Source organism: Nematolebias whitei, chromosome 11, assembly GCF_014905685.2.
Source record: "Nematolebias whitei isolate Nwh7 chromosome 11, NemWhi1, whole genome shotgun sequence".
NCBI classification, from domain to species: domain Eukaryota; kingdom Metazoa; phylum Chordata; class Actinopteri; order Cyprinodontiformes; family Rivulidae; genus Nematolebias; species Nematolebias whitei.
Window position 1 is genome coordinate 24641616 of NC_056508.1, and position 25665 is coordinate 24667280.

Below are 25665 nucleotides of genomic sequence, written 5' to 3' on the forward strand. Positions count from 1 at the left end.
TAAAGTGCTTTGAGTATCTTGACTAGAGAAAAGCGTTATCTCCTTATTTCTGTCTCTTCTCTTCAGTCCTCTCTCTGTCATATTTCTTCTTGGCTAACCTCTTTCTTTAAACGACATCCTGCACTTCGTTATTTGACAGCTTCCTGCACTTTATTATTCCACTACCATGTTTCCTTATCATCCATTCTCTGTCCAGATGATGCACCAAGTACCTTCCTACCTGTCTCTCTAATTATTGTTGCTGTAGTAGTCCAGTTATCTGGAAGCTCTTTCTTACCACCCAATGCCTTACACAGCTCTTTCTGAACTCCCATCACTTCCTCATTCCCTCTGTTTCCTTCACCATCATGTCCATTCAGGTCTGCTCCAATCACCACTCTCTCCTCACTGGGAATCCTCTATCGCTTCATCCAGATCTTTCCAAAATTTATCTTTCTCTTCCACATCACATCCTACTTGGTAAAACAGTTTAAACCCAGCTCCAATGTTACAAGCCTTTCTGCCCTTCCACATGATCTCTTGGACACATAAAAAAAAATCTACCTTCCTTCTCTGCATCATGTCAGCCATCTCTCTACCTTTGCCTGTCATTGTGCCCACATTTACAATTGCCACCCTCAGTCCTACATTCTTGACTTTCCTCTTCTCCCTGTCTCCTGATACGTTTTCCTCCTCATGGTCTTCTGGCACCCTGTTTGTCAACAGCACCGGTGACGTTAACTGGGCCTTGACCAGTACGGTATTGTGTTGCGTTGATGAACTCGCATTATAGTTTTGACAAAACCGTTTCACATCAAATGCCCTTCCTGACACTGCAACCCTTACTATCAGGGTTTGGGACTGGCACAAGAGATACACTGGCTTGTTCTCCCTCATGACTGGTTTATACATTTGGTTTAAAGTTTATACACGTCAATAGCTGTCATTTGGCTATATTTTAAACAGTTAAATTGTAATATTTTATATTTAATTTTAAAAATAGAGATTAGTGTATATTTTGCAGTGAACAGTCCTGGGCCCTGCAGCTCATCATGTTTGTGTGCAGCAGCTGATAAATGACCCTCTGATTATCCGCCAGCGGAAGGGCGGGCTGCTGTGTTGCATTCCTGCGGAGGCTGTGACCTTTGACCCGCCGCTTGCATTCCTGACTGAGCGCTTCCTGCAGCAGCTTCAGCCTCAGATCGGACTGTGTGTGTCAGCCGAGACAACCCGGAGGAGCATAGCTGTCCTCGGCTCGCCTTCTTCTTCCCACACGGAGACGACTGAAAACGCAGTTACCCATTTTTTTTAGCAGCTAAAGCTGATTTCCCGCAGCTGAAGCGCCGTCGTTAGCAGGTTTGTGTGTAAACTCTAGAAGAGATGAAGGACAAACAAAAGAGAAAGAAGGAGCGGACCTGGGCTGAGGCAGCTCGCATGGTGAGCCTGTTTTCCTGCAGCAGCATGTAAATCCTGCGGGTTTATTGTGCGTGAAGCCTGTTTGTGTCTGAAAACCTTTTCTCTGGCCCGTTTGTTTGTAGCTAGCAGCGATAATGTTTTCAGTATGAACCGAGCCAAACGAGATGTGTCTTATAAAAAGACAAAAAGCTGAGAGAGTCGGTTCCATCTCGACACGTGAATGCATTTTCTTTAGCAGAAATAAAACGGACTGATACCTCACGGCAGGGCTAGCTAAGTGTTAGCCATACCTATGAGCTATACATCCTGATTTGAGCTCTTTGTTCGCTAGGTTGTGTTAGCTTAGCTCTGCACTTAGCATCTGATAAGCCTCCAAATTCAGCTCCAAATTCACAGCAATTTACTTTCATAATATCCCGTTTCGTTATGAAAAGGTTACTGTGGTGAATGTTGACCTCTAATCCAACGCTTGTCTGTTACCACAGCTAACATCGGTGAAGAATGGAGCTCGTTAGCCTGAGCTAAGCTGTTAGCAAGCTAAGCCACTCTCCATTTCAATGTGTAAGAGTTACGACCAAACTAAAGTTGTCGCGATTAAAAGCAGTCGTTGATTAAAATGTGGTGTGTGTAATGAGGCACTGCATAGTCCCAGGTGAGTATATGAGGTGTGTCAAACGGGGTGCAGTTTGTTTAGATGGGCCTTGTTTGTTGCTCTCTGTACGTCGAAGCTCAAAGGAAGAAACAATTTTATTTGTGCTACAACAGTGATCAGTTTAACTACTTGTTGTAATATTAATATAAATGTGTATGCGTGTATACACTCACAAGTGTGTGTGTATACACTCGCACACGTGTGTGTGTGTATACACTCGCACACGTGTGTGTATACGTGTGTATACATTCAATTCAAAAATACTTTATTAATTCCAGATGGAAATTATTTGTTGCTGTAACTCGTTATCCTCATTTCATTAAGAGATGTTATAGATGCTGATGCTGTAGACAGGAGATGCTGATGCTGTAGACAGGAAGGATCTCTTGTAAAGGTCCATCCCACAGTGGATCCTAAGAAACTGGCCGGAGATCCGTCCACCCAGACTCGGCTGGCCTCTCAGTTCCCCCAGGCTGTAGGACCGCCTAAATGCAGGGCAGAACTCCTCCCAGCAGTCTGCCGAGCTCCTCGTCGCTGCGGACAGCCAACTGTAGGTGCTGAGGGACGATCCTGTCCTTCCGTTGTCATGAGCCGTGTCCCCCGCTAGCCTCAGGATCCCAGCGGCCAGGCACTCGAGCACAGCCGGCAGGTAGATGAGAATGTGTCCACAGAACATCCTTTTCAACTCATTTGAGATTTGGGGCTGTAGTTGAGATATTATTTGAGCTTTTGAGATGTTAATCAGCTGCCGTTGGTTATAGAAAACTGCCTTGTTGCCGTGGTTACGCATCATAACAAATATCCAAAACTAAAAAATTTTCAGTAAAAATCCTTCCTGCTGCACAGCATCTGATACCAGAGGAAACAGTCATCCAAAAACTGTGATTTACATCCAGAAAAAGGAATTAAAGTTTCCAAAAGCAAAATCTCAGAATGAAAGTAACAGAGCTGCTCCAACATGCAGCCACCTTGAGCGGCGCAATTCTAGAAACGTGTGTATACACTCACACACGTGTGTGTGTGTATATACGCACACTGTACGTATTTGCTGCTATAATAAATTTGTGTATATAATATATATATATATATACACACACACACACACATTATTCTCATTCAACATTTATACTGTAAGTAATAACGCTACTGGCATTTGTTCAATTCATTTAAGTTTATTTATGTCACAATAGAAGTCACCTCAGGGCACTGAACAGAAACATTCATATATAGAATAAGTAAACATTATTTATTTAAGGAGCAGACTGCTTTGAATTTAACTCCATCGCAAAACTTATCTGTTGTCTATAATGTTCACATTTGTAAGCGTTGTTCTACATACTCATTCGTTCCCTACACTGTATCTGTAATTTTTTTCCCCTTGTTCTTTCGGCTTCTCCCTTCTTTAGGGGTCGCCACAGCGAACTAAGTCGCACAAAGACTTGGCAATTATTTTTACACCGGATGCCCTTCCTGACGCAACCACAGACCACCGAGCTACCACAGCCCTCTGTGTGGAGCAGAGAGCTGCTGTCTGGGGCTCCAGGGGAGTAGATGGTGGGGGTTAAGGGCCTTGCTCAAGGGCTCAGAGTGGGCAAATGAGGGTGGAGGCAGGTGTGGGTGATTCACCTATCCCACCCACATTTTGATGTTGTCATACCGCGAGTTGAACCTGCGATCTTCCGATCACAGGCCCACCTTCTCTAATCTCTGCGCCACCACTCACCACACTTTATAAATAAAGTGCCTAGTGTTGTCATCTTTGTATGTTCTCATACAAAGATGAAATTGGCTCAAGCATTTAACCCATCGCACCTGAGATACACCTGGGTGGAGCGGTGGGCAGCTATGGAAGGTGCCCGGGGAGCAATTTGGGATTAGGTGTCCTGCTCAGAGACACCACGAGATGTGCAATGACCGGGGATCGAGCCCAGGACCTTCTGGTGCTGAGTTGGCTGCCCTGTCCCTACACCATCTCGGCCCCTGCAAATAATTGGTAGTAATACTATATTTTGCACTTCTGGTTAGATGCTAACTGCATTAATGGCTCTGTACATGTACGCTGCACAATGACAAAAAAGTTGAATCTAATGAGATTTCAAAACTTTTACAAATCCTCAGTCTAAGTCAGGTTTGTAAAGCAAACATCGTTATCTTTGTTCAGTGCATGTTGGACTGATGGCACGATGTGTTCACTTTTTTCAGGTTCTAGTTGCATTCTTTTCCCACTCCGTCCTCGTTGTACTGGTAGAAGTATGCTGGCGTAGATTCTCAGTCATCTAGGACTCATCGAACCCAATAACTGGATCACTTTCTTCTACCTGAACAATATTATTAAAATTTGAAGCATCTTGTCCCAAATGATGCAGAGCTTCCAGTTCCTGAGGCTGACACTGTCTACTTTTAAGACTAGGCTGAAGACTTTCCTTTTTGAACAAGCCTATAGGTAGGGTCAGCTTAGGTTTCCTGAGCTATACCTTAATTCTGCTGCTATAGGATTCGACTGTTGGAAAACAAACTGACCACATCTTCTCACACTCTTGATGTATTTACTTGTTCTGCTGACCATGTTTGTATTTAGAAATATTTCTAACACGTTTTGCTTGCTATAGAAAATGCACCTGGACCAGTCGTTCTGTGTTTGTGTGTTTCTTTTGTGTCCCCTCTTTCCTCAGAGCCTGCTTATCCTGAGCCCGGTTCTGGTTCTGCTGAATGTTTCTTGGGACTTTTTCCTTTCCACTGTCACCTGTGTGAAGTGGAGATTCAATACAATCTGCAGCTTCCTTACATGAATAGCTTTCACTAATTGCCCTTATAAACTGAGTTGAATAGCTATGCAGTTGGTGGAAGACAATTTGCTCCCCATTCAGGGAGCTTTAAAATCTAAAGTGTTTTTTTTTTTTTTAATAAGTGCAGGAGATGCTCCTTTTGTTTGCCAGGTTAACAAGATGCTTTGGTCACATATGTGAATTAGAGAAAAAATGAATAGACATCAAGCTGTTTGTTTTCCTGTTTACCTCTCTCAAATTATCTGTCTTCTTCGTCTAAAATATGGACCTGTTGGTACTCAGCAGAGTGTCCCTTGTCCTTGAGGTGTAGGTGGACAGCTGGGTTTTGTCCTGAAGAGCTGCTCTCCAGTGTTGAGCCATGTGTCTGTGGAGAGGTTGTTCACTTTCTCCAATACAGAAGTCTGATCATTCTTGCAGACAGGGTTCTGTTCTTGCAATTGACCGGCCTCTGTCCGAGAGTCCTGTTGGGTTTAAAATGTACTGGGATGTTGTGTTTTGGAGAAAATTCTTCTATGTTTCTCAGATCCTCCAGCAATATGTGGGATGATCCTTGTTCTCCTCCCTGTTCTGTGGTGTGTTTTTATTTTTAAATTTTTATTTTTAGATTTCTTCAATGATTTGACAAAGGCCCAGTTAGGAAATCCACAGGTTTGGAGAGATGTGTTTACAGTGTTTCCTTTATCACTTGCCTTGGGCACTCATCTCTTCGATGGTTTTTGTTGACTGGTGGGGATGGGGGGGGAGTGGAGACAGTCGTGTCAGTGTTGCTTGCTAGCTTAGCGCTACGTTAGTGCCGGCAGTTGTCGATCGGGGGGAGCGGGGGGAAGTTGTGGGTTAAGGACATTTTGGTAGGCAGGTTGCTCGGTTCTGTTGACAGGGCGAGATGTCCTCCTTGGGACAACGGTAGGGCAAACACTGGTTCTGTCTTTGTGGGGACATGTTCGGCCCGATGGCTTAAAGTTCTGATGACAGAAGTTTGTGTTCCAATGGGTGGTGATATTCAAACAGAACCCATCTGGGTTGGCTTCCTGTAAACTTCAATGTTGAGGCTTCCATCTCTTTTCACTAAACAGTTTAAACATGGCAGCTTGTTGTTGTTGGCATCCTCTCTGCTGAAATGGATGTTGTCCACAAAATAGATGTCTGGAAAATCTACTGAGCTTGGATTTTGACCCAGGTACCATCCACACATCAGAACCTGTGGTTCAGTTTTGTTTCCTTGAAGGAGTACAGAGCTCTCTTTTCCATGTAGACCATGTAGACAATGCATTTGTTGACTATTTCTTTTTATTTAATTATGAAAATATGTTGGAGTTGCCATTAAAAGAATATTCTATTTTTCAAGTCACATTCTGTCAAATAGTGAGCAAACGTTAGTACCTCATCAGTTGTTACATCAGTCAAAGAGCATTAAGAAAGAGGCAGACACCTTTTTCCAAGCTAGCCTATTTGCTGAACAAGGGCTCATTGTTTATAGGGCAGCTGTGGCTGAGTGGTTAGAGCAGTCGTCCTCCAATGGGATAGTTGGAGGTTCGATTCCACCAGCAGTCACATATTGAAGTGTGACGTCCCTGGACAAGACACTGAACCCCTCATTGTCTCTGATGTGTGTCCCATCAATGTATGAATGTGATCTAAAAATACTGATCAATCTCTTTAGAATGATTTGTTCGAGTAGCTTTGTAGAGATCTAGTAGAGTGCTGTATGAATGTGTGTGTGGAGATTGGTAAATGAGGGCACAGATTGTAAAGTGCTTTGCGTATCTTGATTATATAGGACACTGTATAAGCACAGTCTATTTGCCATTTATAGTTTTCAGGTTCATAAAGCAACTCTTTCTCAAATCAAGCTACTGGAGTTAAAAAGTTGCATGTAACGGGGAGCCACAAAGATCTGCAATGTCCCCACCCACCCAGGACACTAATCACAAGCGTCCTCCCCAAAGGTCTCAGAATCATGCAAGCCCACACAAACAGACTCAAACTCGGTTTCTTCCCCTCATGGAGTTGTGGAGAGTATTAGTTAGCCTTGATGAAGACTGCCCTTTTCTCTATAATCAGATTTCTATGGCTGATGTCACGGCTGACTGATAAGGTACTAACTATTGGTAAGTATCTGACACATCTGCTAAAAACATGCCCAGACTATTCCTTTTAACACTGAGGTCTTGTGCATCATTTTGATCCAAGGGTAGCAGGAGAGTTCAGCCTTTTGTGTGGACAGAAATGTAATGTTTGTTACTGAGTTTCTGAACCTGACCAAACCTTTGTGTTGCAGGTTCTAGAGAATTTCTCTGATGCACCGATGACCCCCAAACAAATCCTCCATGTCATCCAGACCAAGGGGCTGAAAGAGATGAGGTCAAACACACTCGCACACACTCACACAGTTTTGCTGGTACACAAACCGTCACATAGACTTGGCAAACCATTGACAGACAAAAATGAATTAACATTAACTAGTTGGATTTATTATTTTAGTCAGTACTTATGGCTTATGTCCACTAGACGTAAGTGCCTGTAATCACATTGAGCTGCTGCTGTCACCAACTCTAATCTAATTTATAATCCTTCAGGGTTTCAGACATTTATTCACAAGCGAACCGCTACATCTGTATTGCGCACTAGCTTAGCGCTACATTACTGCCAGCAAATGTCGGTGGGGGGTTAGCAGAGCGCTACTTTTGTATTGTGCGCGCAGTTCGAAGTCTGAGCTGAGCTGCTAATCTCCGCTTCCCGTCCGGAAGTGGTGGAGCAGAGTGGGGGATGGGGAATTTGGCAGGCGGGGTGCTCGGTTCTGTTGACAGGGCGGTGCGCCCTCCTTGAATAATGGTAGGGGAAACGCTGCATTTAGAACCAAGGCAAGCACGATGAAACAAAAATAGGTGTGGATCTGTTTTCTGCTGCTTTGACGTGTAGTGCAACGCATTCGACGTGTGACTCATCTTGCAAAAGAGATCTGTGATCTCAATGGGATTTTCCTGGTTAAATAAATGTTAATAAATAAATAAATAAAACATTATGAACTAGAAGCACTCTGAGAGCGCACCCCTCCTCCAAGACTCTCACACAGTAACGTAGCCATTGCGATGAGCTGCAGTGGCCTTAGTTGTCTCTTTCACACTTACAGTACATTCTTCATACATTCTGCATTCTCTGTAGATCGACGGTTGTATACCTAGAGCGAGGCATGATGTTTTTCTTTTCTTTTTATTTTTTTGTCTGATTTTTCTTACTCTCTGTCAGCAGCACAGCTAGCTGCCTCAAGCCTAATTAATTCCTGTATCCGGATGGTGATCCAGTTCACCACCAAAAATTAATGATTTGTTCTTTGTGACAACCTCAGCATTTACTGAAAAATTAATTAAAATACCTTCATACCTTTTTGAGTAATGTTGTGCACAGACAGACAAACTAGCGTGACTGAAAACATAACCTCCTTGGTGGAGGTAATTAACCCAATTTAGTAGTTCTGTGTGTGGTTAACTATTTTTAGAATTAAATACAAAGTTGCTGTGCATCATCATGTCCTATCTGATGTTAAATCCAGATGGCTGAACAGACCACACAATGGCTGACACTTCACATGTCCAGCCTTCTCAATAACTTTTTGCCTAGGAAGCTAACGGCTGGAGTAATTTCCCAACAGACTCCATATGAGAATGTTGTGTGTGGCAAAAATGTTGATGAACGCAGACTGTTCAAACACTGATAACGGATGAAAATGTCTTTCCAGCATCACAAACATGGAAACAGTTATGAAGTCATGATCAGCAACAGCTGTCAATCAATTTTGTAGAGCGAGATAGCATACATTTTCAAGAATAATCATTCAAAATGTCGGGGAGGAGGTTCTGCCCCAAGTGGAGGAGTTCAAGTATCTTGGGGTCTTGTTCACAAATGAGGGAAAAATTGAGCGAGAGATCGACTGTCTGATAGGTGCAGCGTCGGCAGTGAAGCAGGCGCTGTATCGGTCTGTTGTGGTGAAGAGAGAGCGGAGTCAAAAGGCGAAGCTCTCAAATTTACCTGTCGATCTACGTTCCTACCTTCATCTATGGTCACGAGCTTTGGGTTGTGACCGAAAGAACGAGATCTCGGATACAAGCGGCCGAAATGAGTTTTCTCCGCAGGGTGTCTGGGCTCTCCCTTAGAGATAGGGTGAGAAGCTCGATCATCCGGGAGAGACTCAGAGTAGAGCCACTACTTCTCCATGTCGAGAGGAGCCAGTTGAGGTGGCTCGGGCATCTGGTTAGGATGCCTCCTGGACACCTCCCTGGTGAGGTGTTCCGGAAACGTCCCACCGGAAGGAGACCCAGAGGAAGACCCAGGACACTCTGGAGGAACTATGTTTCTCGGCTGGCCTGGGAGCGCCTCGGGATTCCCCTGGAGGAGCTGGACCAAGTGACTGGGGAGAGGGAAGTCTGGGCCTCCCTACTTAGGCTGCTACCCCCGCGACCCGACCCCGGATAAGCGGGGAAAAAAATGGATGGATGGATGATAATTCAAAATGAGTTTATTTATCTTGCAGCTGTCCCAGCTGAATGCATGCAGCTCAGAAACTTCTTCTGTAACTACAGACAAGATCATGAAATTTGATCTGCATCAAAAGCATCATATTGTGAACATTTGAGTAAGACGATTTTAACCCTTTAACTTTATGACTATTCATGTTCCTCAAGGAAATACTAGTTTTAAATTTTTTTCCACAAAAAACTTTTCAGTCTTTTAGAGCTGTCTTGGCCTCAAATAAAACTGTTTAATTTATGATTTTTATTTTATTTTAACACTTGTTGTTTTTTTTTTTTTGCTTAAAAACTACAGTTTTTTTTTCTTTTTCTAAATTGACAAAATATTAATTTTATTGTAATAAATAAAAACAGCATTTTCCATTCATTAGGACACCCTCTGGGTCAACATCCACATCCTCCTGTTCTCCAGAGCTCGGAACTGATGCTTGGTTCTGTTGGCCCAGTCAGAGGCAAGAAGGGGTCTCTGCAGGCAAATTCGGAAGGCGTATCTGGGCGCTCATATCTGATTGGACTATAGGAAAGTGGGCGTATCTGGGCGGTCATATCTGATTGGACGATAGGAAAATGGGCGTTTCCGGCCGACCGGATCTGATTGGACGATAGAAAAATGGGCGTGTCTGGACGGCCACATCTGATTGGACAATAGAAAAATGGGCGTGTCTGGACGGCCACATCTGATTGGACGATAAAAAAAAAAAGGCTGAACGATAGAAAAAAAAAGGCTGAACGATAAAATGCCGTAACCACAGACACATGATGTCTAAAAACAAGGCGTTATTGGCAGATTGTGTTAACCACAGGCATATTATGTCTATGGTGTTAACCGGTTCGACATTAGCGGCGTCTCGGTTCGACATCGCTCCAGTATACTGCCGCGGCGTCTCCATAACTTCTTTTTTCGACTCTCTTAACACAGAACTTCCGGTTACATTTCAAAATAAGAGCAACATAACTGGGTAGTGGGGAGAGCTAAATGTTAGGTTTTTTTTTAATACCTAGCCATAACATTAAAAAAACAAATTCCATTTTGGTTGTTGAAAAATGTGAACAAAGTTACAATCGATTCATAAAGAAAGAAAAATATTAATGATACTTAAACTGGCCTTGGGACAAAGGAGGTTTCCTTTAACTTCACATTTTCTTGTTCAACCTGCAGTCACTGCAGATGAGTGATTGTCAGTTTCTGTAAGATTTCTGCAACTGGAGCAGGTATTTCTGTTTACTGGTTAACTTCCTCAGCTGTCTCACATTTTAAAGGTCAACCCTACTCCATGTTTCAGTAGAAAACCAGCACATTTAGGAGTCCGTACATAACCAGACTTTTGGCCCTCACACCTGTACCCAGTTGCTCATGCTGCATGATGAGATCAGATTTATCCATATTTTAGAAATTACATTTAGCTTAGTCGACAAAACAATACAAATGAAGACTGTCTGTCTTAAAAAACCTCTTGGTTTTGCAGTAAGCAGCCTGATTTCAAACTGACATCTTGGCCAAAGGTAAAATAAAAATCTTTGTGTTCTCAGAAAAGTTGTTTCAGGACCTCCAATAAACTTATGTACACATCAAAGCACACAAGACAGATTCAGGAATTGTCTTTGTTTTCCAGATTTCACATTTGTTATTACCTTAAAACATACTCAGACAACATTTGATGCATCATTGAATTTTTTTTTATTGTTTATTGGGACATCCATTTTTAGAAGTCATCGTAGCATCTGTTGGAAACACAAAACATAGTACAGTTAGGGTGTTGCTAGTTGTTACTTATTGTAATGTGTGGGCATCACAGTACAGAAGCTAGACTACTAACCCTGCATCCATGGCACAAAAGTGGGTGCAGTACCCAGGAGTAATGGCTTCACTGTAGAAGGCCCTCAGCTCTCCTCTTTTGCCACTGCCCCAGAAACCTGCACCACAATCTTTAAATTCTTCTCCACAGCTGAAGCATACAGAAATGACATAAGGCTTTCTGTGCTCAGCCTGAAATTCTTTAGAATATTTCCTCCAGTTCACAACACCTGAAGTTGTAATAAAAATATAATTAGATCACCAAGCACAACATTTTTACAAAATAGCAGTTCTGCACGACCTGGGCTGTTTTCCTTCCCCAATCTATTCAAAATTAATACCAAAACTTAATTTTGATATTTTACCATCAATGTACACATCAAAGTTAAAGCAATCGATTTGTAATTTCCAGGAGTATCATCTGTCCCAGATTTTTGTGTTAAATGTGAGTACAGCAACAAGATGAAAAAACATGTAAAAATATACATTTTAGATAACGTACTATCCAACCACAGAAAATGTGCCTCATCTCGGAAGGATTTCTGAGACACAGTGTTCGCCGCCGACAAACGCCTATTAAATACTGTTAGCCAATCAGTGTTCGCCGCCCATAAACGCCTATTCGCCAGAAACGCCCACTTTTGGTCTGCAGAGACCCCCTTCTCGTCAGAGGGGTTCTGGACCCCCTCCTCTATGCAGAGTCAGACTTCCTAGTGGGGCTTGGTGCTCTCTTCTCTTCTAAAACAAATGATCACCCTCTTCATCAATAAAGTCCTCTCCGTCTGACTCAGGCTAGTTTTCTCCTTCATGATCTCTGTCTGAGAGGTTCTGATTTGGTGGTTCCGTCGGCCTCTGGGTCCGCAGCTCTGCATCACGTTCCAAAATCGTTTCATTGTTTTTACTCAAACACACTAAAACTGACTAAACTAATCCCTAAACCCACTAAACTGCACCCTAACTTTAAAACCCAAATACGCTAAATTTCACAAATCTCTAACTCACTCTCGCTGTTGCTGACTTTAGTGCGCCAAACTCCATTCAACTTCCACGTCTTTTTCTTCTTCCTGTAGATTTTTTTGCGCTTGACAAATAACTTTGAGCCTCTGTCAGAAAGGAGGGGGGACGTTGTTTATCCATTCGGTGGGGATGGGAGATGAAAGCGGAGGGTGATGGGGTGTTTTATCCCTGAGACTGCTAATTTTTGCTGCAGCCTCTCGCTCTAACGTGCTTCAGATAAGATGATGATTTTTAGACAAAGGTGCGTTGTGGATTATTTATCACAACTCTGGTTTTACTTGGCCTATCAGCTCAATTTTAAAAACTGTCGTGTAGCTTAAAATCTGTACTTTCGAAACAAATTAAAATGGAGTCTCTAAAAGGTTGTGTGCCTTTTCTGCTAGAGCGACTGACATCGGTCATGTGACTATAACGCATCGGCGCGTTGATCGTCTCCAAAGGGTCGAAAAGTCGTCAAGAGTAAGCGGCGAATTTGCCACCTGTTATTGAGAAGGTCACTGTACAGCTCTTTCTGCCTTGGAACGTCTTTGGTGGGTCGCCTTCGACTGGCTTATTTGCTTACCTATGCAAGTGACGTGTGCTACAGTGGGAGGAATTATATTTTATCCCCAGCATCTTCTCTTTGACTATAAACACTCCGGCAGATTATGACCATACCACTTTATTTATAGAGCACTTAAAACAGCAACAAGGCCAACCAAAGTGCTGTACAGACAAAACAACAGGTAACACACAAAGCAAAATACAAAATGAGGTAAATCAGAATGTAGACATAAAAACGATGCAGATAATGATGACAAACCAGTGTGGAGCATACAGGATCAAAACACAGATCATCTGGTGTTGAAAGCTATTGAATAGTAGTGGGTTTTTAAATGGGACTTGAAAACAGAGAGGGAGGGGGCCTGTCTGACAAGCAGAGGTAACTCGTTCCAAAGTCTTGGTCCTGCTACAGATAAGGCCCTGTCCCCTCTGCGCTTAAGACGAGATCCTGGAACTGTGAGGAGCAACTGGTCCGCTGACCTCAAGGAACGCGGTGGGACATACGGTTGTAGCAGATCAGAGAGATTGGGGGGTGCGGCGCGACACTGTTCAGTGATTTGTAGACATACATGAGTATTTTGAACTGGATTCGAAAGTGAACTGGTAACCAGTGCAGTGAGGCCAAAACTGGTGTAATGTGCTCTCTTTTGCCTGTACTGGTTAAAAATCAGGCTGCTGCATTCTGGACCAGTTGTAGTCGTGCAATGGAGGTCTGACTGATACCAAACAGGAGCGAATTGCAGTAATCAAGCCTAGATGTAATTAATGCATGTATTACTGTCTCCAGGTTATTTTTGGACAATATGGGCTTCAGTAAGAAGTTGTCGCACAGCTCAGTTGAGGCTTCCAGTGGTGATGGTTCAGTGAGGTGGAGAACAGAGTTTAGGGTGGAGAAGAGGACACATGGGTTGCGAGAGTTTGAGGTAATTATATCAGAAAAGTATTTGGATTTAGCAGCTTTCACTGCTTTCTGATAACGGCGCCAACTCTAAGTATTTGAAAAGAGACCTGCAGCCTGTCTTTCCTCCACTTTCGTTCCGCCCTCCTACATTGCTTCCTAGCGGCCTTGGTGACGTCACTCAGCCAAGGTTCTGCTCTGAGTTTTGATTTTTTTGGTTTTAACAGGCGCAACATGATCCAGAATCTTTAAGCAGACAGAGTTGAACTGGGATGTCAGCTCCTCAGTGGTGATGAGAAACACTGGGGGCTGAGTTAAAACAAGGTCCAGTGTATGTCCACGCTTTTGGGTGGGACAGTTTACATGCTGAGTTAAAACAAGGTCCAGTGTATGTCCACGCTTTTGGGTGGGACAGTTTACATGCTGAGTTAAATTAAATGAGTCCAATAAATCTAAAAAGTCCTTAACCAAGGGCTTCTCCTGAAAGCACACGTGCAAATTAAAGTCCCCAATAATGAAAACATGCTCATATTTTGGTGTGATTTCAGCAAAGAAGTCAGAAATCTCATTTATGAAATCCTTAGACCGAGGTGGACGGTAAACGAGTGCAAATAAAGTCTGAGGTGAATGTCCGAGTTAAAAGCTCAAAGCTGGCGCGGGAAACTGGGATGGACAGTTGTTTACTGTCAAAAGTTGATTTGAATATTGTTAATAATCCACCACCGCGCCGGCCTGATGGCCGCGGTGCGGTAAAATACAGACAGTTCGGTGGCAATAATTCCGTCAAGGCGCTGGACTCACCCGGAGACATCCAAGTCTCTGTGATGCAGAAAAAGTTTAACTCGTGCTCTTGAAAGTAGTCCCTGAGGATAAAAGTTTTGTTGGTAACGGATCTTGCGTTGACCAAACTCATCCGGATACTGTCCGAAGTGGAGCCAGCAGCGGTGGAGTTAGCGCGCATCAGTGCCCTCAGATTTTCAATAACAGCCCCTCCAGGTCAGTCCGAGCGGTGCATCGGCCGACAACTCCCGTTGTTTACCTGGTCCGGGCACGCGGGAAGCTGGCGATGGAAACAATGACCACCAGCTGGACAGGAAGATGCAGCGCGCAGAGCTTTAAGCTTCACCAGCTGACCAGCACGTTTTCCCCGGCGTCTGAAGCGAGATCTCCAGGCATGGAGGTGAGGAGCCCAGTGGAGGTAAACTGGCACGTCCGCCAGCAGGGGGGGAGGAGGGGGGGGGTGTCCAGAGGTACGCTGATAATGGTCCAAATAAGCGATATCAGTGACAGAAAAACAAAGATCCAGAAGCTGTTGTCTGTTATACATCAGGAGTGAATTCATGCCACAGATAAAAAACGAACAAAACAAAAATAATCCAAACACCATCAGCAGAGTTGGATTGCAAGCCATGTACACGGGCGCCATCTAACCGGAAGTTTAGTATGACGTCTGAGACTGCATAACGAGAGATCTGCCATCTCACGTCTTGTGGAAGTCCAAATCCAGCCTTAAGTCTCAACTTGGTGTTTGTCCACGTGGGTGCAGTAAACACTTTGTAAACATCAACAACACGATAACGCAACGTGTTATCGTTGTTGTTTCCATGACATCAGCCAGCTGATGTTGGTCTCATCAAGCAGCTCACTGCAGCTGTGTTTCCTGACTCAAGTTTTTTTGCTAAAACCTGCAGCATTACTGATGTAGAGATACTGCTAGAACTCTTGAATTCTGATTTATTTATTTTCCATATTGTTTGTGAGATCTTCAACTGTTCAACTTTGTGGACAGTTAAAAGATCTCATCTGAGCTTGGGGTCATGGACTCGGATTGGGCCATGTTCAGGGCCTCTGTTGCAGATGTTGCTTTTAGGAGCTGTGGCCTGAAGCTCATTGGCTGTGAGTTTCACCAGAAAGTATAGAAACATTGTCTTTTTTGTAAAATAAAAGTGCTTGACATATTAACCTACACCTAGTTTTCATAACTAGTACATAAAACTGTTGTATTGAATGCTATGTTGTTCCATGAGTTATTTAAATCTTGATATTTTAGTATGTTTTACAGGCAGATGCAAAGCTTCATCCACTGTATTTCCTAAATAACTTTGTTTTCTCTTTCCATGAACTCTGGCTTGTTGTCAACTCTAAACAGAAGGTAAGTTGAAAAAAAAAATCCAGAAAATCACATTGTATGGTTTTAAAATAATCACTTTGCATTTTATTGCATGAAATAAGCATTTGATCCAATAGAAAAACGGAACTTAATATTTGGTACAGAAAACTTTGTTTGCAGTTAGAGGTCAGACGTTGCTTGTAGTTCTTGACCCAAGTTTGCACACTGCAGCAACAATTTTGGCCCACTCCTCCGTACAGATCCCCTCCAGCAGTGTTTCCCCTACCAGTATTGAAGCATGGTGCCCTGCCCTGTCAACAGAACCAAGCGCCCTGCCTACCGGACCCCCCTCCCCCCACACACACACACACAACTGATGTAGCACTAAGCTATTGTTGCGTAATACAGATGCGTTAGCTCCATTTCCCTCACGCTGAGCTGTGTCCACCCCCCCAGCCCCGCTCAAACTATCCGTACAAACGGCATGCAACACAGACATGTCTCCGATACCTCCCTGCGCGCACATGCATTTTTTTCCCTAGATTGTACGTGGTCGGTTGCTGTGCAAAGTGCACACGCAAGTGTCATTTTATGTCTGGTTCAAAATAAAGCTGAAGAATTTACAACTGTTCTGAATTGTAGACACTGAAAATAACTAACAAAAATAATAATAATAGTGGCATAAAGTAAGCATTGCTTATTAATTTTGTGATTCACGGCATGGTCTTTGCATTATCAAAGTTCCCAAATTGTAATAACACCCATTTTATTGGATGCAGCTAAAATAGCAAAATTAAATGGAACCAACTCAGTTAAAATTAGTTGAGAAATAGAAACGTATTGGTAGTTTTAGTGAAATAAAATCTATGCCAGTTTCTCTTAAGATTATCCTGATTCCTGGCTTCAACAACAATTTTGGGTCAACTGATTTTCAGGAAAGTTGCTCAGAATGTAGAAAAGAGTTTATAATACATTCTCATTTACCTTTTAATAAAGCCTATACATCCAATGTGTGATTTTTTTAAATTATTATTATTTTTTTTAATCAATGGAATATATTCTAACAATTGAAACTGACTTGTCCCTTGGATCAGGAGTGGGACATACCTTATACATGTCTGTATGCTCATCAACTGGATATCAGTGTCCCGCCCGGCACAGAGTCCTCAGTCCTAACTTGTCTATATCAGGGTTTAAACCAGTTAGCAGTAAATTAAATTACTGCTGGACGTGACGAGGCATTTTCTCCTAATTTAAGTTTATGTAACACATATATTGGGTGCAGGAAAACATAACTTCACTGAATAAACTGGCCTAACAAACACTTGACAGGGGCGGTATTCTATGTTTGTGACATGCACCGTGCAGCTCGATCATTACATTATCTTTATCAGCAAAGATTTCATAAAAGAATTCATCCTTTGTGAGAAACTTTTTCTAAACTTTCTTTCAGTTCATCTGAAACACATGTGAGTGTGTCCGTGAAGCTAAATACCGTCACTGGTTCAGTGCTCCTTGTTTGTTTTCTTCTGGTGTTATCAGTCCAACATTTTACATCTAAACATACATAAATGTTGGGTTAGAATCATAGAAATGTGTGTCTCACATCTAGTGGATGTTGTTGGAAACAAAAATGATCAATATTGCAATTCTGAGACTAGCTCTAGAGGGCACTGAATCATTTATTTTGGATAAATGATATTTACCTGTGAAATGTAATCTTTTACCTTTTGTTGCAAATGTGTCGTCCTAGTTTATACAATTCATTGCAATGCACTTAGTTCCTTGTGTAATGTGTGCTTAACTGCCGTTTCTTATTGCCATGGCAACCCAGAAATTGGAAAGACACTGTTTTCCCGTGGTCAAAACATATTTACTTCTTTGAGCAATATTCTATATTCAGGTACGTCAGATGTTTGCAACATGTTTCTTAGAATTCATGTGGGTTTATTGAGTTTAAATGATTTGTCTGAAACACATAAGAGCGAAGCGGGACTGAATGTAAAATAAGCCAGACGGACAGGACAGCGCAGAGGCTCCCTCAAATTTCTGCAACTGATCTTTATCTTGCCAACACGGTAATGTTAATAACTGTAAAGTTATATTGTTAAGCCTTGTATACAATAATACTGCGAGAGAAAAAAAAAGAAGTCAGTATTATATGTTACTTATGGAAGTTTATGCTTAAAGATGCATTGTATTTTTTTATATAGTTTTCATGGTGTTATGTGGATCTAGAGTGGAATAAAGGAACTGGACATCAGTATGAATAGGCCTGTCTTGATAACACGTTTTGCTGGGCGATTAATTGTCTCAGAACTTATTGCGATAAACGATAATATTGTTTGAAATTTAACATTAATTGTCAAATTTTAGAATAAATGTTGATTTCTTTGGAGTGTAGTACTTTTTTTGACCACATGATGAAGGTGTAAGACTGTTTGAACCAAAGGATGCCTAGTCGAGCAGCATAGCATGTCTCACACATAGTTTTTAATAAAAAATTAGTAAACAAGTTCTCAGCTTCATTTTGCAGAGAAAAACAACTTTTTACACAAAGGCACGGGTTTCAGCCATGAATTTTGGAGCTCGACAAGATGGAGGTTTATTCCTGAGGTCGGCCTGTTAGCTCAGCTTCTCAGCTTAGCAGCTTTTAATGATCCAAAAACACGATTTTGGATGGTTAAAACGGATTTTAAAGAGAAAGGGAGGGGTCAGTGAAGAGCATCGGAGTTGAGCCTTTTTATCATCCAGTGTCTTCAGTAGAAAGAGAGACACGAAGAAACGATAAAGCCGGTAAATGAAAATGAGGTTGATAATTAGTTAATGAGTTAAATAATTTCCCTTTGGGATTAATAAAGTATTTTTGAATTGAATTGAATTTTTATTCATCATGCGATTAATTGTATTGTTTATTGCGACAGGCCTAAGTATGAAGCGTGCATTTTTGAGACCAGTGCAGTTACACATTGTTTAAATTTTTTGCATCACTATTCATGTTTTGCCCAATGCATAAACATATCTCTTGTATGGCAGTTGGCTTTGATGGTTATTAGGACCTAAGTGCTGCATTGATGGTTTTTAGAACTTATGTTTTGCTTTAAAGGCTATTAGGCCCTGTGTGTTGGCTTTAATGGGTATTAGGGCCGACATGTTGCTTTGAGTACTGGGATGTGCATGTTGGCTTTGATTGGTTTTAGGGCCTACGTGTTGCTTTGATGGGTTTTAGGGCCTACGTGTTGCTTTGTTGGGTTTTAGGGCCTACGTGTTGCTTTGTTGGGTTTTAGGGCCTACATGTTGCTTTGTTGGGTTTTAGGGCCTACCTGTTGCTTTGTTGGGTTTTAGGGCCTACCTGTTGCTTTGTTGGGTTTTAGGGCCTACGTGTTGCTTTGATGGGTTTTAGGGCCTACGTGTTGCTTTGATGGTTAGGGCCTACGTGTTGCTTTGATGGGTTTCGTGGCCTACATGTTGCTTTGATGGGTTTCGGGGCCTACGTGTTGGCTTTGATTGGTATTAGGACCTATGTGTTGACTTTCACACCATCAGATCACTGTGATTGGACAATACTAATACTAATTTATTCTGGGGTATTCCGGGGGGGGGGGGGTATTTTGACTCCCAATATTAAACATTTGGTTACTTGTTTTTCCCTAGCCATTTAAACTAGGGGTGCACTGAATTGCAGTTGTCTGGTCGATCATCAGTCTCTAAAAGTCTGAACTGCTGATTCCGATTTTGGCCGATACAGAGTTTGTTTTATAAGCGACACTGTCAGGTGTTATAAAGTCACAATGCACCTTCAATTTTCCAATTTTATTTTATTGAAAAATATACCCTTGAACAATATCCTAGAAACAATACAAACTTGTTTTAACTGGCCATGAGGTAGTGCTCTGAAATATAAATGAAGTTTAGACAATTGTTGTTAAAACTACAAAAAATCAGTAAAATTGGTTTCTCATCCAAGTATTGACCTATCTCCGATTTTCCAAAATTAAGGAAATCGGGGCCGGTGCACCCCTATTTAAACATTGTAGTAACACTTGACAACAACACTGTGTACCATGGTTCAGTGCAGAGCATTTGGCCCAAGCCCAACCTAATGTTGCTCACTGATGCACTGACATTCACAAATGACAGCAGCAACAAAGTAGCTGTCAGTAGTTGAGCTGTGTTGAGGGATTTTGGTTTGATTTTTAAAGAATCTTACAAGCCTTCAGCAGAAGGTGTTCCAGGAGTCACACTTAAGCTGATTCTCAATGGGCATGGCTTTAATCAGTTTGCATCGTCAGCCTCAGCCAATTGTGTATTCATCACCTGTTCCGCTTGGTTTGTAGACTCGCCTCAGCCGTTGTTCCAAGCGAGACACCCACGTGATTTTTGACGTCGACAGTCTGCAGCTGTTGATTGGCTTGCGGATTGACATCACTGGATAAACCATGGCTATACTTGCAAACTCCTCCTGAAGTGCCATTTTCAATCCAATTGTTGCAGAACGTACTTTCCCGAGATATAGATGGCAAGCTGCAAATCCCATGTAATACCATGGACCAGTCATGAGGTGCAAACCTTTTTATCCATTTTGGCTGATGAGTGCATATAGCGCGAGTTGGACATAGCAACAAGGAACAAACAAGTGTACTGGGAGGTGTGTGGAAAGTTCTTCGCCCACGGCTACATTCGAAGGTATGGAGTTAATAAAAAAAAGAAAAAAAAAGAAATTCGACTACCGCCTCCCCACGGAGTGAGGGACATACTCCCAAAGGAGACACGCCCACACTTGAGTAGAACCAAATAGAAACTAAGCGATTAGAGTAGTACATACCAATGGAGAACTGGTTTTACTTTGTGCCTCAAACGTTCAAAGAACATCACATCATGGCAGATAATGATAGTAGTTAGCTTAGGACCTACTAATTCTAGCAATGCAGTTTTCTTGGTCAGAGTCCTGGAAGAGCATTCAATTTATAAGTTTTTGCTTTGGTCCATTCACATCCCCCAAATTAAAACAAAATAATTCTCACATGGCTCCAGGTTATGTAAATTGTTCTTAGTGTTCTAAAAGCACCAGAATGAGACTTGTACCTCAGTACTATGTGCTGACTTTCGTTGACTGTTTTGTTTGTTTGTTTGTATACAGTGGAACAGCTCCTCTGGCCTGCCTGGTCACCATGCTGCACTCCCAGGTCAGAGGAGACAGAGTGAAGAACAGCATCTTCTTTAAGCTCCCTGGACGAATGAGCCTCTTCACTCTGAAGGTACTCGCTCTCAGATTTTGGTCATTTACTTAACACAGTGGTGGGAGTGTTTGTCAGAGAGGAGGTGTTCTGAATAACATGCTGCCTTCATCTTTTAAATGTGGTGTTTCCACTCTACAGACCAGCTGTTCTGTTGCTCATTTTGAACTAAGGTGACAGTCAATACGTATGCACTGATCCACCCTTATTACTGCACAGTTCCAAGGCTTTGTCAAATATTTTGTCACACAATTTTAAAATAAAACATGCAAATTATATATCAAAATGATCAGAAATATAGGCCATGACTTTTGTTGGCAGTAAAACTCAAAGCTCGACCGATAGAGGTTTAGGAACCTATCGGTATCGGTGATAATTGTCCCATTATGCGCCAATATAAGCACTTCTAATTTTCACCCCTCAAATGCTGGGAACCAGCCATAATTGTACAATGTATAGCAGAGAGCACATGAAGACTATTTTCAAATCATTGTCATTCACTTAAGTTTCACTTTCAGTACAAACAAAGCAGGGATCAATACTGTTTAGTGTATTTTGCTGAACAGGGCATGGTATTTTCATGGTGGCGCAACTGGTAGAGCTGCTGCCTCTCAGCGAGCAGGTTACCCTGGTTCAAATCCCAGTCCAGGGGCCTTTCTGGTGGAGTTTGCATGTTCTCTCCGTGAATATGTGGGTTTTCTCGGGGTACTCTGGTTTCCTCCCACAGACTAAAAACATGCATGTTAGGCTGATTGGAAACTCTAAAATTGTCCCTAGATGTGTGAGAGTGAATGTTTTTGTCTTGTTTATCTCTATGTGGCCCTGTGATGGATGGACTGGAGTTCTGTCTAGGGTGTCCCCAGCCTCTCACACAGTGATGACTGGATATGGGCATCAGTGGGCACCGCGACCCAAAAAGGAAGAAGCGGGTAAAAGATGATGGATGGATCTGTAAAACAAATCAACAATAATAAATTCTCTTCAATCCTCTAACTCACTTGTCATTAGCAACGTGCCTCTCAAGTTAGCAAGCAAACGACAAAGTCCATGCTCAATAATCCTTAATCTAGCAAGCAAACGTTTAGATAACCTAGTAAAGGCTATTGCCATGTAAAACTTTAATCAGAATAGGCCTGTCACGATAACAAATTTTGCTGGGCGATTAATTGTCTCAGAAATTATTGCGATAAACGATAATATTGTTTGAAATTTAACAATAATTAATTGTCAAATTTTAGAAAAAAATGTTGATTTGTTTTGCATGTAGTACCTTTGTTGACCACCTCATGGCAGTATAAGACTGTTTGAACCAAAAGATGGATAGTTGAGCAGTGTGTTTCTTTAAGAAAAATGGGAGGGAAGGCCCTTGACATGACATGGGCTGACATGGCGGACGCTCGGTGGTTTGAGCTCTTTAGCATAGCATTTTTCACACAAAGCTTTTAATTAAAAAATCATTAAACAAGTTCTCAGCTTTTTTTGCAGAGAAAAACAACTTTTTACACAAAGGCACGGGTTTCAACCATGAATTTTGGAGCTTCGACAAGACAGCGGTTTATTCCCGAGGTCGGCCTGTTAGTTTAGCTCGTAGATTAGCGTCACAGCTTAGATGCTTTTAACAATCCAAAAATGCGATTTTGGATGGTTAAAACAGATTTTAAAGAGAAAAGAGAAAGGGAGGGGTCAGTGAAGAGCACCGTAGTTGAGCCTTGCCTTCTGTAGAAAGAGAGAGACACGAAGAAACGATAAAGCTGATAAATGAAAACGAGGTCGATAATTTTCATTCATCATACGATTAATTGATTTATTGTTTATCGCAACAGGCCTAATTCAGAACAATAAATGTAATGTAGCGATAAATATATATCAGTGTTAGTAACATTATCTTTGTCTTCCTCAATGAAATGCATTGTTTGTCTGAAGTATTTGCTTCTCTGCAAAGAAAGAAAGGGGAAAAAAATGCGCTAAGACACATCTGCTATCTTCTAGTTGCATCACTGAATCTTCAACTGAGAGATGATCATCATCAGATAGATAGATAGATAGATAGATAGATAGATAGATAGATAGATAGATAGATAGATAGATAGATAGATAGATAGATAGATAGATAGATCAGAGTCAGAGAGTCAGAGTTTCTTTATTGTCATTCGCACCTCATGTGGTACATGTGGTGGAGCGAAATTATGTATGCAGGGTCCCAGTTACATCCAACAATAAAATGTATAAGAAAAACAGTAATAACATCTAAGATATGAACTAAGAAAAACATCAACTAAATATACACTAAGCACTCATAACATAAAACATTGAACATCAGCACAAACATGAACATGAGTCTGTGAGCAGATGTGCACGCATGAACACATCAACATTGAAACAGATCAGCAGCAACATGAAACAGATCAGCAGCAACATGATATGGTTTTTCACAGTGATTATTCTAGTTAGAGATTCATGAGTCTAACAGCCTCAGGGTAGAAGCTGTTCCTCAGTCTAGTGGTTCTACACTTAATGCTCCTTAACCTCCTTCCTGAGGGGAGTGGGGCAAAAAGTGTGTGTGCTGGGTGGGTGGGGTCCTTCATGATGCAGGTGGCCCTCTTCCTGCATCTGGAGGTGTAGATGTCTGTGATGGTGGGGAGACTGATTCCGACAGATTTCTGTGCAGCCTTCACCACTCATCGATGGGTAGATAGGTAGATAGATATGGTAGATATGGTAGATAGATGGATGGATGGATGGATGGGTGGGTGGGTAGGTAGGTAGGTAGGTAGGTAGGTAGGTAGGTAGGTAGGTAGGTAGGTAGATAGGTAGATAGATAGATAGATAGATAGATAGATAGATAGATAGATAGATAGATAGATAGATAGATAGATAGGTAGATATGGTAGATAGATAGATATGGTAGATAGATATGGTAGATGCATAGATAGATACATACACCATACATGTATGTAGTGAACTCGGCCTCATACTACATACACCAAATACTGAAAGCAAAGGTTTCCTCAATAAAATGACCAAGTATGATATTTTTGTCTCATTTGTTTAACTGGGTTCTCTTTATCTACTTTTAGGACTTGTGTGAAAATCTGATTTAGGTCATATTTATGCAGAAATATAGAAAATTATAAAGAGTTCACAAACATTCAAGCACCACTGTAATTATTGTCTCATGCTAACTTTTGAACTGTCTAAAAATTGTGTAAAATATTTTGCGAACACACTCTTCTCCAACAATTTTGTTTGGCATGTGCACAAATTCAACGTCCAAATGTTGGCATTTTGTTTTCCTTTATGCAGCGTCTCACTGATGTAGGACTTTGGGTTTTCTCTCAGATAACCCCAAAATACAGAGAGTGCACTGACTCTCAGGCTTCCTCAGATTTAGATTTTAGCTCAAATACCCTCTTCAGCACAGGAATTTAATTTATTTAATTTATTTTTTTTACTTTTCATATCTCTTGCCTATACCTTGTTGAAGTGTTAGGCCATCAGAACCTTCTGCAGCTCATGGTTCAGTCATTTTGAAGCCCTGACTTCTAGTCTTTGTACAAGGACTAATTGCTTGAGACTTATTTTTCAGTCTATATTTCTGTCTGCCTCCTCAAGCAGCATTTTATTATCCCACCTGTTTATGATGTTTTATTGAAGCTAACTAGCATGTGCTTCAGCAGGAAGTGCCACTCTTTAAAAGCTTCTGCTCTGTTCTGTGCTGTTGGTTCTTTGTAGAAGAATGCTCTCCAGTGGACGAAGCCATCGTCAGAGTCTGAGGCAGTATCGGAACAAGCCAGCAGCTCTGGACTTCCTGCTTCCAGCAGCCACCCCCCAGTTTCAGGATCAGCTGGGGTCCCCACTGACACGACAGAAACCATTGAGCAGGAAGCCTGTGACTTCACCGAGACGACTGTTACAGCTATTTTAGACGATGGTAATCCTACAACCCACACAATTCACTAACCAGATGTTTCAGTTGGGAACAGAACTGGGTGATATCTTGATATTTTAAAAATATTGCTATAATTTTTTTGTGATATAAGATGAGACTATTTCCATATAAACAAAATTATACTTGAAAATCTGCCTGCTCTTCTTTCTTCCACGTGGCCCCCTCCTTCTCTCTCCTTGAATACAAACCCAGCCCCTCAGCTGCGCGCTCTCCACGCTTCCTGCTTCTCCAGGAGGTGGGCAGGAAACATTCAGTAAAAGAAGTAAACACGGAAGATATATAAAGAGCAGCTTAGCTGCTGAACTAAATGAAAAACAATGGCTGTTCTTTCGGAGATGATTTGGATTTAAATTGTCAGATGAGCAGCAGAAAAATGATTTCTGTAGACGATCCTGAAAACAAGTCCCGATAAAAGGTCAGCACTACAAATCTTTTTCCCCATTTATAACGGCGCTGTAAGTGGAGTATGAAGCATTTGTGAAGCTGCAGGTCTGACAGACTCAGCCTCCTTCCCTGAAACAAACCACTGTATAAAACTCATGTAGTCGTGCTGTGTCTTATGAGAGGAACAGGGAGGTGTTGCGACATTAAAGCAGTGGCTAATCATATCGCTAAAGACACAGTCCTTAACGGCTAACAAGATGGCTAAAGTTAGCCGTCTTATTAGCCTCTAAGGACCATGTCTTTAGTGATATGATTAGCTACTGCTTTATTAATGTGGCGCTACCTGTAAGACGTGAAAATCTGTGTACAGTAG

The 25665-nt window shown here is 41.8% G+C and overlaps 1 protein-coding gene across 1 annotated transcript in view; it reads left to right on the forward strand.

Annotated features, from left to right (window-relative positions):
* The first annotated feature begins 1132 nt into the window (after nt 1-1132).
* asxl1 (ASXL transcriptional regulator 1) overlaps nt 1133-25665 on the forward strand; it is a 51077-nt gene continuing 26544 nt past the window's right edge. The window contains exons 1-5 of the mRNA XM_037684454.1: nt 1133-1416; nt 7112-7194; nt 12662-12664; nt 20863-20980; nt 24692-24890. Of these exons, the coding sequence (XP_037540382.1) occupies nt 1360-1416; nt 7112-7194; nt 12662-12664; nt 20863-20980; nt 24692-24890 (460 nt within the window). The 5' untranslated portion in view covers nt 1133-1359. The remainder of the gene's footprint in view (nt 1417-7111; nt 7195-12661; nt 12665-20862; nt 20981-24691; nt 24891-25665) is intronic.